At 44.0% G+C, this 18,202-nt stretch overlaps 1 protein-coding gene across 2 annotated transcripts in view; it reads left to right on the plus strand.

Moving 5' to 3' along the window:
• The window catches only part of NWD1 (NACHT and WD repeat domain containing 1), a 138,982-nt gene that overhangs the window by 103,375 nt on the left and 17,405 nt on the right, over nt 1-18,202 (plus strand). For both annotated transcript variants that reach the window (XM_077475508.1, XM_077475507.1), the window contains exons 16-19: nt 8,803-9,081; nt 10,178-10,268; nt 15,270-15,424; nt 15,571-15,847. In XM_077475508.1, the coding sequence (XP_077331634.1) occupies nt 8,803-9,081; nt 10,178-10,268; nt 15,270-15,424; nt 15,571-15,847 (802 nt within the window). The remainder of the gene's footprint in view (nt 1-8,802; nt 9,082-10,177; nt 10,269-15,269; nt 15,425-15,570; nt 15,848-18,202) is intronic.

Raw genomic sequence — 18,202 nt, forward strand, 5'->3', positions numbered from 1 at the left:
GCTCAGACCAAACGCCGTACACTGCATCAAATTAGTCTGATGGCTGTCATCCCAGAAGGAAGCTTCTTCTAAAGATGATGCACAAGAAAGCCTGCAAACAGTTTGCTGAAAAAAGGCTCAAGACATGGGTTAATGGAACCATGTCCTGTGGTCTGATGAGACCAAGACAAACGTATTTGGTTCAGATGGTGTCAAGCATGTGTGGTGGCAACCAGGTGAGGAGTACAAAGACAAGTGTGTCTTGCCTACAGCTAAGCATGGTGGTGTCATGGTCTGGGGCTGCATGAGTGCTGCTGGCTCTAGGGAGCTACAGTTCATTAAGGGAACCATGAATGCCAACATGTACTATGACGTACTGAAGCAGAGCATGATCCCCTCCCTTCGGAGTCTGGGCCGCAGGGCAGTATTGTAACATGATAACGACCCCAAACACACCTCCAAGATAACCACTGCCTTACTAAAGAAGTTAAGGGTAAAGGGGATGGACTGGCCAAGAATGTCTCCAGACCTAAACCCTATTTAACATCTGTGGGCATCCTATATATATATATATATATATATTCATATATTCATTAAATAAAAATGTTGGGACTTTATATGAGACGACTGCTGCAGAGCTAGCATGTCTCCATCTCTGAATCATATGGAGGGGGGGGGGGGGGGGGGGGGATAGGGGAATGTTGGAACTTTGTGTGGAGCACACCACCAGAACCAAATGAATCAATTAGTATGTATTATTTAATGGTGCAGACGGATGCATGTGGAACAATAAATACATATATAATATACAATATAAAATAAATATGTATACTGTATATACACCCACATAAGTGTTCATACATAGTAAAATGTATATAATAAAAATATATTATAGGTAACCACAACTTGCATATAGACATGATTGATTGCACACATGATATTATAAAATTGATTCAAAATTCTTCAAGGTAATCTCATAGTAGACTCATAGTAGCTGTGACAATACATTGATGGAATGCTCTATGCACATTTTGTGGATGACTTCCACTCATCAGGAGCAAATGCGATATAGGTATGTCTGTAATGAAATATAAATGCCAAATAGTATAGTAACTAAGATAACAGGAAGAGGGGCAGTGGCGTAATTAGAACCTTCAGGGCCCCGATGCAAGAAACCACGAAGGGCCCCCCTGAACCCCAGCCAGGGCCCTTCCCTCCGAGTCCAGCGGTGGAACTCCAGGGCGTGGTCACAGGTATGACCTTTGTGAGCCCTGTAGTTCCACCACTGGTATCAGTAGTTTTTTTTTTATTAAATTTTTTTTAATTTTTAGCTGCCCCATTGGGGGACTGTCCCTAGGCAGGATGGGGTCCCCGTCCCCAGAAGAGTTGAGGTCCTTTTCTCCAGGGAATATGAAGTTACTGCCCCCAGGTGAGAAGGGGTCCCTGTCCCCAGGGGAGGTGGGGGTCCCTGTCCCCATGTGAGAAGGGGTCCCTGTCCCCAGGGGGAGATGGAGGGGGTATGTAATGGTGTGTGGAGGATGGGGTCCTCTCACTCACCATGACCAAGCTGTAGGCCGCGCACTCATCCATGTTGGCCTGGGCTCCATCCAGTGTGCTGAACGGGTGATCAGCATATCTCCCAGAAAGACCTTTCATCATCTGTGTATGACGGGGGAGGAGGGGGGCTGGCAGACAAGCCTGCAGTGTCCTCCGGGGAGCCGGCTCTCATAGGGCTGCACTGCATCTGTGTGCTTAAAGTTTGTTTACCCGGGAGAAGTATGCAGTGCAGTGTGGGCCGGACTCGGGAGGGCGGGACTCTGGCTGGGGAGAACAGACATCGGATTGAGCGGCAATGTATGGAGCAGGAGAGGGGTACTCTGAGGAGCCGGCCAAGGACACAGGTCATGCGGGGAATGTACAACTAAAGAGCAGCCAGTGCGATAGTCGAGCATGGAGCTCTGCTAGTCACCCTCCACCTCCAGCCACCCGTGTGCATGGTGCACTGGTACCCCTAGCTGCCTATGCTGCTGCCAGCCATATGTAGAGGGGGCTGCATGGGCCCCCTGAATCAAAGGGCCCGGTTGCGGTCGCAACTGCTGCACCCCCTATAGTTACACCCCTGAAGAGGGGGAATCACGTCTTAATCCCAGCACACTTACCTATAAGTAAGCTACAGTATTCAACAACATGGGTAGTATTGGTAGCTGGAGGCATTTATTTGGCATTTATATTTCATTACAGACATACCTATATCGCTTTTGCTCCCGATGAGTGGAAGTTATCCATGAAACATGCTGTAATATGAGAGATGTCTAGCTCAGTGGTAGATGCATTTTCAGTGAGTTCACAGCCAATAGAAACTTCAGTTTAAGGGCGTGGTAGCCCACTTTTATTGAAAGTAAAACAAAATTGCAGTTCAAAGCTGCGCATGCACACTCCTGGCCTCTAGGAAGGGGCTCTCCTGACACTCCAGGCTTTACACCCCTCCAAGACTCATGGTCTCCTCTGGTCCTCAGGACTCTCTCTTCCAGTTGTCTCAGCTATGGTCTCCCCGACTCTCTCAGCTGGCCCTACTCTCTCAGTCCACTGATCTGGAACCTCTCCCACATCGAGTGCCATCTCAAGGGTATTGCTTGGGTTCTTAAATAGTAGCACACCTCCCTCCTGGCCGCAGCAACTGCTCCAACATCAACTCCTTTCCCACCTCCTCTGAGCTCTGCCTTATAATGGGTGTGTGCACCTGGACACATACACAACCTGCAGAACTTCTGGAAAGCCCGGACACAAGACTGAAGACTTCATCCCTCCCAATGCTCTTTGAAGTCTTCAAGTTTACAGCCCCAATCCAGACTTACAAAATCCAAAGAAAACTTAAAGCATAGCTTTCTCTTCTCACAAATCTTCTGCTGGAACTTCTCACACTGCCTCTCTGAGAGCCCTGTGTCCATTTTACCCTAGTTTTCACAGAGACAGGGACTCTCACTCTTATTCCCTGTACACACGGTCGGACTTTCCACCAGGAAATGTGCGATTGGACTGTGTTGTCGGAAATTCAATTGGGGGTGGGCTCCATCTGACTTTTTTTCCTCTGAATTTCCGACACAATTCACAATGTGTATATAATTCTGACGCACAAAGTATCACGCATGCTCAGAAAAAATTATGAGATGAAAGCTATTGGCGACTGGCCTCTTTATAGTACCTTCATACCATCATAGTACCTTCGTAGCTGCCTTGTTTGACAGGCAACTACGAAGGCAGTAACATCAGCCCGTAGACTAGGCCACCAGAATTGTTGGGAGATGGCCCAAATGAGTTGATTCTTCCCAGGATGCCAGCTGCCTTGGGAGAATGGTAAGTCTGGAGCACTGCAGTACGGAGACTCTCTGGGACAAAGCAGCGGTCACAAGGTTTATCAGGAGGAGCATGGACCTGAGCAGCAAGTATTTTGTCACCCAAAGGAGAAGTAAGACTGGTGCGAATCGTAGCCAAGATACGATCAGGAGTAATCATAGGAACCGGAACCGACTCCGACTTGGAAGTGGAGGAAAATTGTCGTGACAAGGCATCAGCCATTACATTTTTAGTACCGGGTAAGAATGAGAGAATGGAATTAAAGCTCGACAAGCAAAAAGCCCATCGCCCCCTTCTGGGAGAGAGTCGCTTAGCCTCAGACAAGAATGTAAGATTCTTATGGTCAGTAAGAATAAGAACGGGCACAGTGGTACCTTCAAGGAGATGTCTCCATTCTTTCAGGGCTAAAATGATTGCCAACAGCTCTCTGTCACCAATCTCATAATTGCATTCAGCAGGTGACAATTTCTTGGAAAAGTAACCACACGGCTGCATAGCGCTCTCAGAGTTAGGACGTTGAGACAGACGGGCCAACTCCAGTCACAGAAGCATCAACTTCTAGGATAAAAGGCAACGTAGGATCAGGATGTGCCAACACAGGAGCAGAAACGAAGGCGGCCTTGAGAGTCTCAAAGGCCTTAATGGACTCCGGAGACCAACTCTGTGGGTTACCGTGCTTTCCGGTCATATCAGTCAGAGGCTTGACCAGAGACGAGAAGTTACAAATAAACTTCCGATAGTAGTTGGCAAAGCCCAGAAAATGCTGCAGAGGACGTAAACCCACGGGTCGAGGACTGTCGACAGTTTCTCTGGGTCCATCGAAAAACCAGCAGTGGAAATTACAAGAATGTAACCTGTTCACGATGGAACTCGCACTTCTCCAGTTTGCAATAGAGATTGTTCTCCCTTGGTTTCTGAAGTACACGACAGACATCTGTGTGGTGGCTCTCCAGGGACTTGGAAAATATGAGGATATCATCGTGAAAAACCACCACACACAATTGCAACAAATCTCGGAGGACATTGTTAATAAATTCCTGGAAAACTGCCGGGGCGTTACAAAGGCCAAAAGGCATTACCAGGTATTCATAATGGCCTGTTCTGGTATTAAATGCAGTTTTCCACTCATCCCCCTCCTTAATGCGCACGAGATTGTATGCCCCTCTCAGGTCAAGTTTTGTGACTTGAGAGGGTCAAATAATTCTGTAATCAATGGAATCGGGTAGGCATTCTTAATCGTGACTCGATTGAGACCCCTATAATCTATACAAGGTCTCAGTTCACCGCTCTTCTTTTTCACAAAGAAGAAACCAGCACCAGCAGGAGACGAGGACTTGAGGATGAAACCTCGAGAAAGTGCATCAGCAACATACTCCTCCATGGCCTTATCCTCCAAGACCGACAAAGGGTAAACCGACAAAGGGTAAACCCGGCCATGAGGAGGTATGGCACCAGGTTGAAGGTCAATTGCACAATCATAAGGCCGGTGTGGAGGCAAACTACCGGCTTGACCTTTATCAAAGACATCGCCAAAATCACAGTACTCCTCTGGCAGGGAGGGGAGTGAAGTGGTGCACAGGAACTTGGATACCTTCAGGAAGCATGTCTCACTGCATTGTGGTGACCAGGAGAGAACCTCAGCACGGAGCCAATGAAAAGAGGGGTTGTGTCTCTGTAACCAAGGATAACCAATAACCAGCGGAAATATGGGTGAGGAAATAACTTGGAATTGGATTATCTCATGGTGAAGAGCCCCTACGGCCATGGTCAACGGAACCGTCTCATGAGTCACAGTCTCTCCCGTCAAGAGTCTCAATGGCAAGTGGAGTGTCACGCAGCTGCAGCGGAATCGAGTGCTGCAAAACAAAAGCAGCATCAATGAACAGGCCTGCAGCCTCGATGGACGACTGAGCCCAAGAAAGGGTGACCAAAACCAGGGGCTTATCCTTCTGGATAACTGGGGACGAAACAACGCCACCTACGGTCTGTCCATGACAGGACCTCAAGGTTCGGGCGTTCCCTGGACGAGTAGGACAAGACTTCAAAAAGTGACCTGCCTGGCCAAATTCTAGGCACAATCTCTCCCTCCTCCTAAAGGCTCTCTCATCTGCAGAGAGACGCGTGAAGCCCAGGTGCATGGGTTCATCTTCAATGACCAACTCGGTACCAGGAGGCATGGGAGGTGAGGGAGGCATGGGTGGGACTACAAAGCTCGGAGGCAAACGTACAGGAGGCTTCCACAAGCGCTCCTTAAGAGAAAGTCTTTCTCTGAGTCTGGAGTCAATGAGGATGGCAAACAAGATCAAGCTCTCCAACTCAGTGGGTATATCTCGGGCTGCTATCTCATCCTTGATGGAATCCAAGAGACCATGAGAAAAAGCAGCCACGAGGGCCTCATTGTTCCAAGCAACCTCTGCTGCCAGAGTACGGAATTCAATGGCGTAGTCGGCAACAGTTCTTGTACTCTGTTTGATGGACATGAGGCACTTGGCAGCAGAAGCGTAGCGTGCGGGAACGTCAAAAACCCTTTTAAAGGAGGCCACAAACTGAGGGTAACCCAAGAAAACAGGTTTTGCGTCTCCCATAGAGGGTTAGCCCAGGCCAAAGCTCTCTCAGAAAGCAGAGATATCACGAAACCTACTTTGCTTCTGTCCGTGGGAAACGCCTGGGGCAGCATTTCGAAGTATATCTCAACCTGATTGAGAAACCCTCTGCATTGAACTGGATCGCCCCTAAATCGTTGGGGAAGCGGAGCAGAACCAGACATACCTCTTATAGAGGTAATACTCGAGGCGGGTGCCTGCACAGAGAATGCCAAGGCAAACTGATATATGCGGTGATCTTGCTCATCCAATCTGGAAAAAATATTACCAACAAGTGGATTGACTGTATCTTCTGAATTCATGGCCTTTGCATACTGTCAAGAACCATGAAACAGACAGAGACAGAAGTACAATCAAGTCACACTTGTTTATTAATAAAAATAAAAAGGTAAATAGGAAAAAGCGTAGTCAAGCATAGCCAGAGTCCAGAAGCCAGATCGGGTAGTCAGCCAGTCCAAAGTTCATAAACCAGATCGGGAAATCAGCCAGTCCAGACGTCAGGGATCCAAGGAGAGCAACTGCAAGCAGGATAGAAGCCAGGAAGGATGTCAGCAAGCCAGTCTTGAAGCAAACAGCAGGAGATGGTTCCTAGTGATGTGACCAATGCAAAGGCAAATGAAAGAGTGAGCTGGAAGGCTTAAAATAGGCAGGTCAGATGAGCATCATCTGGAACAGCTGGTAACTGTGGAAAGAGAAGAGAGCTGGCAATTAGCCGACAGCTGAGTGGCCAGCCCAGAGAAGGAAGGGCTAAGCCAGCCCTGACACATACGTATTTTATGTCACCTCGTTCTGAGCGATCGGATTTTCCGATAAATTTGTGCGACCGTGTTTATGCAAGACAAGTTTGGACCAAAATCTGTCAGAAAAAATCCTACGGATTTTGTCGTCAGAATGTCCGACCGTGTGTACAGGGCATTACAGTGTGTAGAGCATTCCGTCGTTGTATCGTCACAGCTATGTGTCTACTATGAGACTACCTTGGAGAATTTTGAATCAATTTTATAACATCATGTGTGCAATCAATCATGTCTATATGCAAGTTTGGGTTTAATTTAATATATTTTTAACATTTACCTTTTACTATGTAGGAACACTTATGTGGGTATATATATATATATATATATATATATATATATATATATACAGTGCCTTGCGAAAGTATTCAGCCCCCTTGAACTTTTCAACCTTTTGCCACATTTCAGGCTTCAAACATAAAGATATAAAATTTTTATTTTTTGTGAAGAATCACCAACAAGTGGGACACAATTGTGAAGTGGAACGAAATCTATTGGATTTTTGAAACTTTTTTAACTAATAAAAAAATGAAAAGTGGGGCGTGCAAAATTATTTCTTTCCTTGAAATGTAACAAATAACTCTTTCCTACAGTTTGTTGAAGTTTTTTTTACATTAAGCGCCAGGTAAGGCTCTGCAGTAAGAAAAGTAATAAACCTTAAAGGTCTGCATTTTAAAATAGAAAGTCATATTCCATTATAGTTCCATGCTATCATTCATGAAGGTTTTTGTTTCTGGCTTAATGATAATTTCACAAGCTAATAAGGAACTTATTAGCATAACCAGGGCAGGACTTAGGATGGTGGGGGCCCCTGGGCTTGAGTCCCTACCTTCTATACATTACCGTATTTATCGGCGTATAACACGCACCCCAAGTTTAGGAGGGAATTTTAAGGAAAAAAACTTACATTTAAATGCCCATCAATGCAGCCTTATCAGTGTCCATCTGCAGCCTTCTCCAGTGTCATTGCAGCCTTGTCAGTGTAGCCTTATCATTTTCAGCCTTGCCCCAGTGTCATTAGCTGCCTTGTCATTGCAGTCTTGAAGTTTAAAAATGGCGCAGACGAGATACAGAGTCCTGTGTATCTCGGCAGCTCTCGGGGGCTCTCGGGTCCTCTCGCAGACCCGAGCAGAGCCGAGAGTGGCCAAGTGTACCCGGCTCGGCTCACAGTCACGCCCAGTCCCTGTGTTATGTCCATCATAGGGTGGGACTGGGCGTGACTGTGAGTGGAGCCGAGCCGAGTACACTCGGCTATGAATCTCAGCGGGGCCCCCTATTGGGCGGGGCCCATGGGCTTGAGCCCAGTCAAGCCCAATGGTAAGTCCTGCCCTGAGCATAACTTATAGCAGTGTCCAACATACAACTTAGTATTCTTTGCTGTAATTTGAATGAACTTTCATTGTTTGTTTCCTCTTGCTTGAGTTCTCACTTACTGCTGAGCCTATTGATTATTGAAACGAACCAAGTGTCTGTTTTCCGTATTAAGGACTCCACTTTCAAAACTGGGGTGGAGATGCCTTCAATTTAAAGCAGCATAAAGCACTTTTTATAGCTTCTATTGAGGTAACAAGAGATTTGACATTGTAACCATACTATACATACCATATTTTAACACATACTATACATACACATGTACAGTACATATGACACAATGAGCATTACTTCATACCACATTTGGAAAACTTCATAAGATACCCAAAAGAGACTTAAAAGGTGGGTTTCAACCATATTAGGAATCCCTGTTAAAACCTACGTATTTTATAGCACCTGCTCTATGCATTGGCAGTTCTGAACATATGACAATGTAAGTCAAAACTATCAAGTACATTCTCTATATACCTACTGTACATTAACTTGAATTCAGTACAATATATGTACACATAAATGGTTTATAGGGTTCAGTGAACCATGTAAAGAGTTTTGACATAGCCGCGCTTGAGCTCTACTACCTGGAGCATTATCCTGATGAGGCTGGAGTGCTGTGCAGCCCAAATGCATCACGTCCAGCTAAAGTTTAACTGACATTTTCTGTTTCTTTATGTGTTAAACGTATTACTTCTGTCTTTCTTCAGGTCTGTGGATGGAATATTGAATCTGGGGATCTTGTTCTGTGCTTTTTGCCAGGAGTTTCTGGGTTTCCATTGCAAGCTGCTGTATATTCCCCACAACAAACTGTAATGACAGTAACTGAAGGAGGAACAGTTCACATCTGGGAATCCTCCACAGGACATCTAAGGGGTTCAAGGCAGATACCTGGTATGGATGCTGTGACTGCACACCCAGTCTGTAGCTGCACTATTCCCAAATATGGAAAGATGGTGGTTGGGTTCCAAAATGGCCTTCTGGCATTGGTAAGTTGAATGGTTATCACATCTGCAAAATTCAAATGCACGCTTACTAGTTCTTTTGTTCATCAACATTTGTCCTTGATTTTAGTTTGCCTATTAACATTTGTTTTTAGTTTTCTTAAGTATCATGTTTAGACGTATTGCAACTTCTTCCAATGACCTGTATGTAGCAACACAGAGGAGAGATGACAGAAAATGACCTAAGTCCATCCATTCTGACCCTTTTTTTTTTTTTATTCTTTGTATTGCATTTTTTTAACTTTTTGTATGCATAAAAAGCGCACCGCTCCAGTGTGAAAGCACTCGGGCTTTCACACTGGCGAGGCATAGGTGGCAGTTTGCGGGTGCTGTACAGGCACTATTTTTAGCGCTAAAACGCCTGTACAGCACCTTCAATGTGAAAGGGGTCTTAATGTTTTACACTAAAGTGTAACAAATGCTTTTTACAGTACTTTTATGACTTTATGGCTTATATGTGTAATAGAGAATTAAAGTGGTTGTATACTCTTTTTTTTTACTTTTACCTACAGGAAAGCCTATAATAAGGCTTACCTGTAGGTAAAAAAAAATATCTCCTAAACCTGTACGGTTTAGGAGATATTCCCCTCGGTATGCGCCGCTGACTGCAGCGGCGCATGCGCACAAGGGGATCCTCGGCTGAAAGTCCGGCAGTGGCCGACCGGCCGGGATGAAATGCGCGGGATGAAATGCGCGGGAGTGACAATATCGCGGCTCCGGCCACTCACAGCGCCGGAGCCGCGATACCCGGAAGAAACGCAGAGGGAGCATGTCAGCTCCCTCGGCGTGGATCGGGCCAAATGTCGGGGCCTCGTTCTAAGATAAGTATTTCATAATGAGCTAGTATGCGGTGCATACTAGCTCAGTATGCCTTTTGCTTTGCAGGTGGTAAAAAAAAAATAACATTAGCGGGTTTACTACCGCTTTAAATCCAACACCTATTGGAAGAAACAATTGGGGAAAGTAAAACGTTTTAAAAAGTATTAGGTAATTGGTAATTGTATGTGGGTCAAACTGCATAAAGAATGATCATAATAAAAACAGTACTTGTGTGGTAAAGTTTAATCTTCTTTTACATCAGATTTCCACTGGAGGAGCTTTATCAGCTGAAAAAATGCCCAGTGCTCTGATCTTTGCAGTGGTCTCTGAGGATGAGACATTATTTGCTGCAGGTAAGTAATATACTGTATTTATCGGCATATAACACGCACAAGCATATAACACGCACATTAATTTTAAGAGGGAAGTTTCAGGAGAAAAACGTACATTTTAAATAAGGAACTTTGAAGCAAAATAAGGGTCAGTGCCCATCTGCAGCCTCACCATTGCCATCAATGCAGCCTGATCAATACCTATCTGCAGCCTCACAAGTGCCATCAATGCAGCCTTATCAATCCAAATCAGTGCAGCCTCACCATTGTCATCAATGCAGCAGTCTCACCATTACCATCAATGCCGCAGCCTAACCATTACCATCAATGCAGCAGCCTCACCATTGCCATCAATCCAACCTGATCGTTGCCCATCTGCAGCCTAGAGGGGACAGGGAGGGGGGCAGGATGAGCGCCGACAGATTACATTCAGTGAGAATCTCCTATGATAGACAGAACAGCTGCCCAATGGTGGCCCAGGAGACAGGACTTCCTATTACAGAGGCTGCCAAGTAAACAGGAGATTCTCACTGTATGTAACTGATGGCGCTCGCTCCGCCCCCCTCCCTGTCCCCCCCGAGACAGCTAAAATTGAAGTATTGGCATATAACACGCACACACTATTTGCACCTCATTTTCATGGTGAAAAAGTGAGTGTTATACGACAATAAATACAGTACATGCTATAAAAATATACTTTAAATTGTATTATTAAATGCTATTATTACAGCGATGCACTAAAAAGTACTGAACCTTTACAGTTTCCAGTGAGGCATGCCATTCTTGAACTGTCAACCAACATTTTACAAACCTCAAGCCAAATCTGAGCAAACATTAAAAATTTTACATACAGTAAAAACCTATCCTATATTTGTCTCCTCATCCTAAAACTGATGAAACCTCATCTTACATCTAACAAAAATGCATCCTATAGTAGACAAGATCTCATCCAACTTCAAACAACACCTCATCCTTTGACTCAACCTCAGCATTAAGACCCCTTTCACACTGGGGCGTTTTTCAGGCGTTTTTCATGCGCTTTAGCGTTAAAAAAAGTGCCTGAAAGAAGCTGCAACTGCAATCCCAATGTAAAAGCCCGAGTGCTTTCACACCAAGATCCCTTTCACACTGGGGCGTTTTTCAGGCGCTTTAGCGTTAAAAAAAGCGCCTGAAAGAAGCTGCAACTGCAATCCCAATGTAAAAGCCCGAGTGCTTTCACACTGAGGCGCTGCGCTGGCGGAGCGTCAAAAAAAAGTCCTGCAAGCAGCTTCTTTGCAGCGCTTTTGGAGCGGTGAATACAACGCTCCTAAAACGGCCCTTCCCATTGAAATCAATGGGAAGCGCTTGTAAAACGCCCGAAAAACGCTACTGGCAGAAGCATTTTGTGGGCACTTTTAACCCTTTATTTGGCCACTAGCAGGGGTTAAAAGCGCCCCATTAACGCTCGAAAAACGCTGGTAAAGCGCTGCTAGTTTAAGCGGCGCTTTACGAGCGTTTTTCGGGCGCTGACATTTCACATTGGGACTGCAGATGAGGCTTCTTTCAAGCGCTTTGCAGGCGCTTTTTTTAACGCTAAAGCGCTTGAAAAACGCCTGAAAAACGCCCCAGTGTGAAAGGGGTCTAATGTAACAAATATACTAATATTAATATACTGACCAATGGAATCCAGAAAAGCTCAAAAGCTTGACAGGTCTAAATTCATGTGTAATATGCAGCTTTATGTGCGTCTTTTAAGCTTCTTTTTCCTGCCAAGAGTAAAAGGCGCTCAGAGGAAAAATTTGAATGCCCTATGTGCGTGAGGCCTAAAGATTTTTCATACAAACACCATTACTGAATATTTTTCTAAGCAAGAAAAATATATAAAAAGCGAAAAGTGGGCAGCACAGTGGCTAAGTGGTTAGCACTTTCAACTAGCAGCACTAGGGTCATCAGTTTGAATCCTTACCATAGCACTACCAGCCTGGAGTTTGCATGATCTCCCTGTGCCTGTATGGGTTTCCTCTTGGTACTCCAGTTTCTTCTCACACTCCAAAAACATGCTGGTAGGTTAATTACCTCCTGTTTAACATGTATAGTGCTGTGTGCACTATATAAGTACCTGTAATAAATAAAAAAAGTTACATAGTGTGAAAGAAATTAACAAAAGCAATTACAGTACGTATTAAAAAGCAGTATTAGAAATATTTTTCCTTTACTGGCCCAAAAAAGCATCTAAGTAAGGAAATCACAAGGCTGCTGTTTGCAGGGGCCCCAAAGGCCACAGGTTGGACACCTGGGATGAAGAATGTAGGATGAGGTAATAGCATCATACATGGAGCATAAACATGATCATTTTGGAGTGCTCTTCAATGCATGTTTGAAAGGGGTTCTGATGATAGAAAATTCCCAGTGTGCAACATCCCATAGAGACAAGAAAAAGAAGAAAACCCCTAGGAGTGATACTTTAAGGGCACTACAAAAGAAATCAATGATAAAAAATTAAAAATGTATTGGAAAAGTATGTCATAGACAAAAATACTGAACACGATCATGAATACTAGAAGAGGATAATATACAACAGCTGTATATACAATATCCTGTACCCGACACGTTTCAGAGCTGATTGTGTCTCTTTCACCAGGGGTTAACAGGATGTATATAATCTATGAAATTCCAATACAAACAGTCAAGAGCAAGTTTAAACATTTCTCTAGTCACATACAAATATGAGAGAAACATATATGTTCAACAACTCACATCTGGTCCAGCTGTATATGCATGAAAAATCCATGTTCACATTAAAAACACTGTCACATGAAGTCTCCAGCGACTCTGCCCGCTTTGTGTAGATTTGTATGTGGCTAGAGAAATGTTTAAACTTACTGTTGACTGTTTGTATTTGAATCTCATAGATTATAGACATCCTGTTAACCCCTGATGAAAGAGACAACAATTACCTCTGAAACGTGTCGGGTACAGGATATTGTATCTACAGTTGCTGTATATTATCCTCTTCTAGCATTCATGACCATGTTCAGTATTTTTGTTGATGACATACTTTTTCAATAAATTATGTTTTATTTATATCATTGATTTCTTTGGTAGTGCCCTTAAAGTCCCACTCCTAGGGGTTTTCTTCTTTTTCAAACATATTTTATCATATTTTGTCTGATTTAGCATCAGAATTTATCAGAAGAAGGATTGAGGCTGATTTATTAAAGGCAAATAGGCTGTTTACGTTGCAAAGGAAATTTGACTTTGAAAGAGAATGCAATGAAAATAAACTTTTCAAAAAATATCCAATCAGAACGAGGTTTTGATGGATAAGAGCCCCATAAGAAGTACTGTTTCTCAAAAATTGATAAAAAAAATGGTAATCAGTGGCATACCTAGCATATCTGGCACCATTATTATTATTTTTTTTATCCCCCCCCCCCAAAAAAATGCCCAAATTGTGGGTGTGGTAAAACTGCACTAACAGTGGAAGCTGCTTAAAGGAGCTTTGTTAATTAAAACCTGAGATACTTCCCCTATATTCAGCGTACATATGCCACAGTCCTTTATCCATTAAATGAGCTTTAATTACTTTGTCACAGGCTAGAGTGTAACAAACACCAGAACACTAATAAAATGGTCTCATTATATTAGCTTTTCTACACACAGCCTACTTTAAGAACTTCAGGAGTAATGTATATGGAATGCAGTGGTCAGGAGTATGAAATGTAAAACACAGTGAGAGGAGTTTATAAAAATTGGAGCAGCCAGAATCTGGAGCAGCCATGCATAGCAACAAATGGGCTTCTACCTTCATATTGTTCAATTAAAGCGGTAGTAAACCCGCAATTTTATTTTATTTTTTTTTTAAACCTGCAAAGCAAAAGGCATAATGAGCTAGTATGCACCGCATACTAGCTCATTATGAAATACTTACCTTAGAACGAGGCCCCGAAATCTGGCCCGATCCACGCCGAAGGAGCTGACATGCTCCCTCGGCGTTTCTTTCGGGTATCGCGGCTCCGGCGCTGTGAGTGGCCGGAGCCGCGATATCGTCACTCCCGCGCATGCCGGCCGGCCACTGCCAGATTTTCAAACCGAGAATCCCCTTGTGCGCATGCGCCGCTGCAGTCAGCGGCGCATACCGAGGGCATACCTGTACGGTTTAGGAGATATTTTTTTTACCTACAGGTAAGCCTTATTATAGGCTTTCCTGTAGGTAAAAGTTAAAAATTTGAGTATACAACCACTTTAAGCTTTGAAAATGAAACCTAAATCTTTATTGGTTAACATGCACAACTGCTTCAGATTATGGCTACTCCAGATTTGATAAACTACCCTGGAGTGTGTAATACACAGGTCACTTTACAGACTACAACCTAAAATAACCCCCTCTTCCCAGTACCAATCGCCTTCCCCTACTCCAAGCCCATATTCCACACAGCACAGATCTGCCTTAACATCCCTAATTTTTCTCCTCCCAGCCTACACCTTTAAAGTGATTCTAAGGGCTGAAGATTTTTTTTTACTTCATGCATTCTATGCATAAAGGTGAAAAATCTGTGTGCAGCAGCCCCCCCCCCCCCTCCTCCCCCAGTCCCCTCTCACCTGAACTCCATCACGATCCAGTGATGTGCACAAGTGCCTCGGCTCTCCGGGGACTCTCCTTCCTCATTAGCTGAGATAGCAGTGGACCAATAAGGATAAAGAGGGAGCGGGCAGAGCCGTAGCTCTGTGTCTGAATGGACACACAGAGCAGTAGCTTGGAAGGGCACACTGTACAGACAGACCACCCCCAGTGCAGACCGTTCAGAACAGATGCCCTCCCAGTACAAACCCTTCAGATTCCCCCCAAGCACAGACTGTTCGTCCCAGCAGGGACCACTCTGACTGACCCCCTCAAGCACAGACCCCTCGGTACTCCTTCATTACAAGACCCTCAGTACAGACATGCTTCCCCAGCATACACCCATCCTCTTATAAAACAGAAACATTTTTACAGTTCTGATTTTCAAGGTTTCCAAATAAAATCTCTTTATTTCTATTCAGGATTTGGGAAACAAGTGCAAGTATTTCGGGCCGACTCTAACAACCTTAGGACATTTCTAGAATCCTGTCTAGAACATGATGACATGGTAAAAACTGCTGTAATACATAGTCACAAGAAGATCATTGTAACTGGATCCCAAGACGAAACTATTCGGGTTAGTAAGAAGTATTTAAACCTATGATATTGTCCAGTACAAAAGCTACTGTGTAATAGATTGCACATTTCAGATTATTAAATACAAATTAGATGCTTCTTTGACATACTGTAAAATTTCACAATCACATTTACTATATTTTGTAGGTCTGGAGTTTGTCTAAGAGGGGAACACTTCTAGACACATTTTTTGGTATGGGAGTATCAGTCACCGGACTGGCTTTAAAAGGAAGCACTTTATTATCTTCATCTAACACTGCTTACTACCTCAAACTTTGGAACCTAGATTATGATCAGAAGCACAAGACATTGCCTCCTTTTCAGGATCGCAGTGGCTGTGTCGCTCTGTCCAATGGAGGTGACCGGGTTTATTTCCCAAAAACTGGAGACAAACACAAGATTGTGGTCTGGGACACAGTGCAAGGTAAATTAAAGCCTCTCTGTTTTATACATGTTACATGTAACATTTATGTGAATAAATAGTTCCATGTTTTCTGCTATTTTTATTCACAATACTGAAAAATAAATATGAAAATAAAAAAAATGTGCATATAAGATGAAAATAAACAAGTATGGATATGCTTTAACCACTTAAGCCCTGGACCAATTTGCAGCCAAAGGACCAAGCCAAACTTATTCTCTCTGGAGAAGAGACGCTTGAGAGGGAAATGATTTCAATTTATAAATACCGTAATGGTGACCCCACAGTAGGGATAAAACTTTTTTGCGGAAGGGAGTTTAACCACTTAAGCCTCGGACCATTTTACTGGCCAAAGACCAGAGCTCTTTTTGCGATTTCGGCACTGCATCATTTTAACTGACCATTGCGTGGTCGTGCGACGTGGCTCCCAAACAAAATTGGTGTCCTTTTTTTCCCACAAATAGAGCTTTCTTTTGGTGGTATTTGATCACCTCTGTGGTTTTTAGTTTTTGCGCTATAAACAAAAATAGAGCGACAATTTTGAAAAAAAATGCAATATTTTTTACTTTTTGCTATAATAAATGTCCACAAAAAATATATAAAATTTTTTTTTTCCTCAGTTTGGGCCGATACATATTCTTCTACATATTTTTGGTAAAAAAAATTGCAATAAGCGTTTATTGATTGGTTTGCGCAAAAGTTATAGCGTCTACAAAATAGGGTATAGTTTTATGACATTTTTATTAATAAGTGATCAGCGATTTTTATCGTGACTGCGACATTATGGCGGACACGTCTGACAATTGTGACACATTTTTGGGTGGGACCATTGGCATTAATACAGCGATCAGTGCGATTAAAAATGCATTGATTACTGTAAAAATTTCACTGGCAGTGAAGGGGTTAACACTAGGGGGCAGTAAAGGGGTTAAGTGTGACCTAATATGTGTTTCTTACTGTAGGGGGGCGTAGCTTGGCGTGTGACATCACTGATCGTCGTTCCCTATGACAGGGAATGGACGATCAGTGACAGGCAACTAGGAAGCACAGAGCGAGGTTTGTTTACACTTACCTCTCCCCATTCTTCAGCTCGCAGTTAGCGATTATTGATTGGTTTGCGCAAAAGTTATAGTGTTTACAAAATAGGGGATAGTTTTATAGCATTTTTATTAATATTTTTTTTTACTAGTAATGGCGGCGATCAGCGATTTTTATTGTGAATGCGACATTATGGTGGACACATCGGACATTTTTGACACATTTTTGGAACCATTGTCATTTATACAGCAATCAGTGCTATTTAAATGCAGTGATTCCTGTGAAAATTACACTGGCAGTGAAGGAGTTAACCACTAGGGGGGCAGTGTAGGTGTTATGTATGACGTTATGTGTTTCTTTTATTGTAGGGAGCGTGGCCTGGCATGTGACGTCACTGATCGTCCTTCCCTATAAAAGGGAAGAGACGATCGGTGACAGCCACACAGGGAAGCACGGGGAGAGGTTTGTTTACACAGACCTCTCCTCGTTCTTCAGCTCTGTGACCCGATCGCGGGACACCAGCGGCGATCGGGTCCGCTGGTCCCGCTGCCACAGTCACGAAGCACAGGACCGTGCTCCCTACCCACGGCTGGGCACTTAAAAAGCAATGTACAGGTACGTGCTTGTGCCCAGCCGTGCCATTCTGCCGACGTACATCGGCGTGAGGCGGTCCTTAACCAGTTCCCGACTGGTGCACGCCGATGTACGTTGGCAGAATGGCACGGGCAGGCATATTGGCATACAGGTATGTCCAATCTTCAATGCCGCCCTGCCATCGCCCTGCCATCGCTGGCGTGCTCGTGTGCCAGTCGGGACCCCGTGAGTCCGGTCGCGGGTCCCGCGGACTCGATCGCCGCAGGCATACCCGCGTTCGTCTCACGGGGCGGCTGAATGGAGGAAATGCCGTGTAAACAGCATTTCCCCATTCTGCCTAGCAACTAGTGACCCTGATCTCTGCTCCATGTGATTGGAGCAGAGATCCGTGTTCACTAAATGAAAGCCCAGCCCCCACACAGTTAGTAACACACCCCTAGGAACACTTTACCCCTACACTGCCACCCACTGGTTAACCCCTTCACTGCCAGTGTCATTTACACAGGAATCACTGCATTTATATAGCAGTGATTACTGTATAAATGACAATGGTCCCAAAAATGTGTCAAAAATGTCTGATGTGTCCGCCGCAATGTCGTAGTCACAATAAAAATCGCTGATCGCCGCCATTACTAGTAAAAAAAAAAAAGAATAATAAAAAGTTATTAATAAAAATGCCATAAAATTATCCCTATTTTGTAAACGCAATAACCTTTGCGCAAACCA

Source organism: Lithobates pipiens, unplaced genomic scaffold, assembly GCF_037356315.1.
Source record: "Lithobates pipiens isolate NorthernLeopardFrog02 unplaced genomic scaffold, aLitPip1_a1.2 Scaffold_13, whole genome shotgun sequence".
Classification (NCBI taxonomy): domain Eukaryota; kingdom Metazoa; phylum Chordata; class Amphibia; order Anura; family Ranidae; genus Lithobates; species Lithobates pipiens.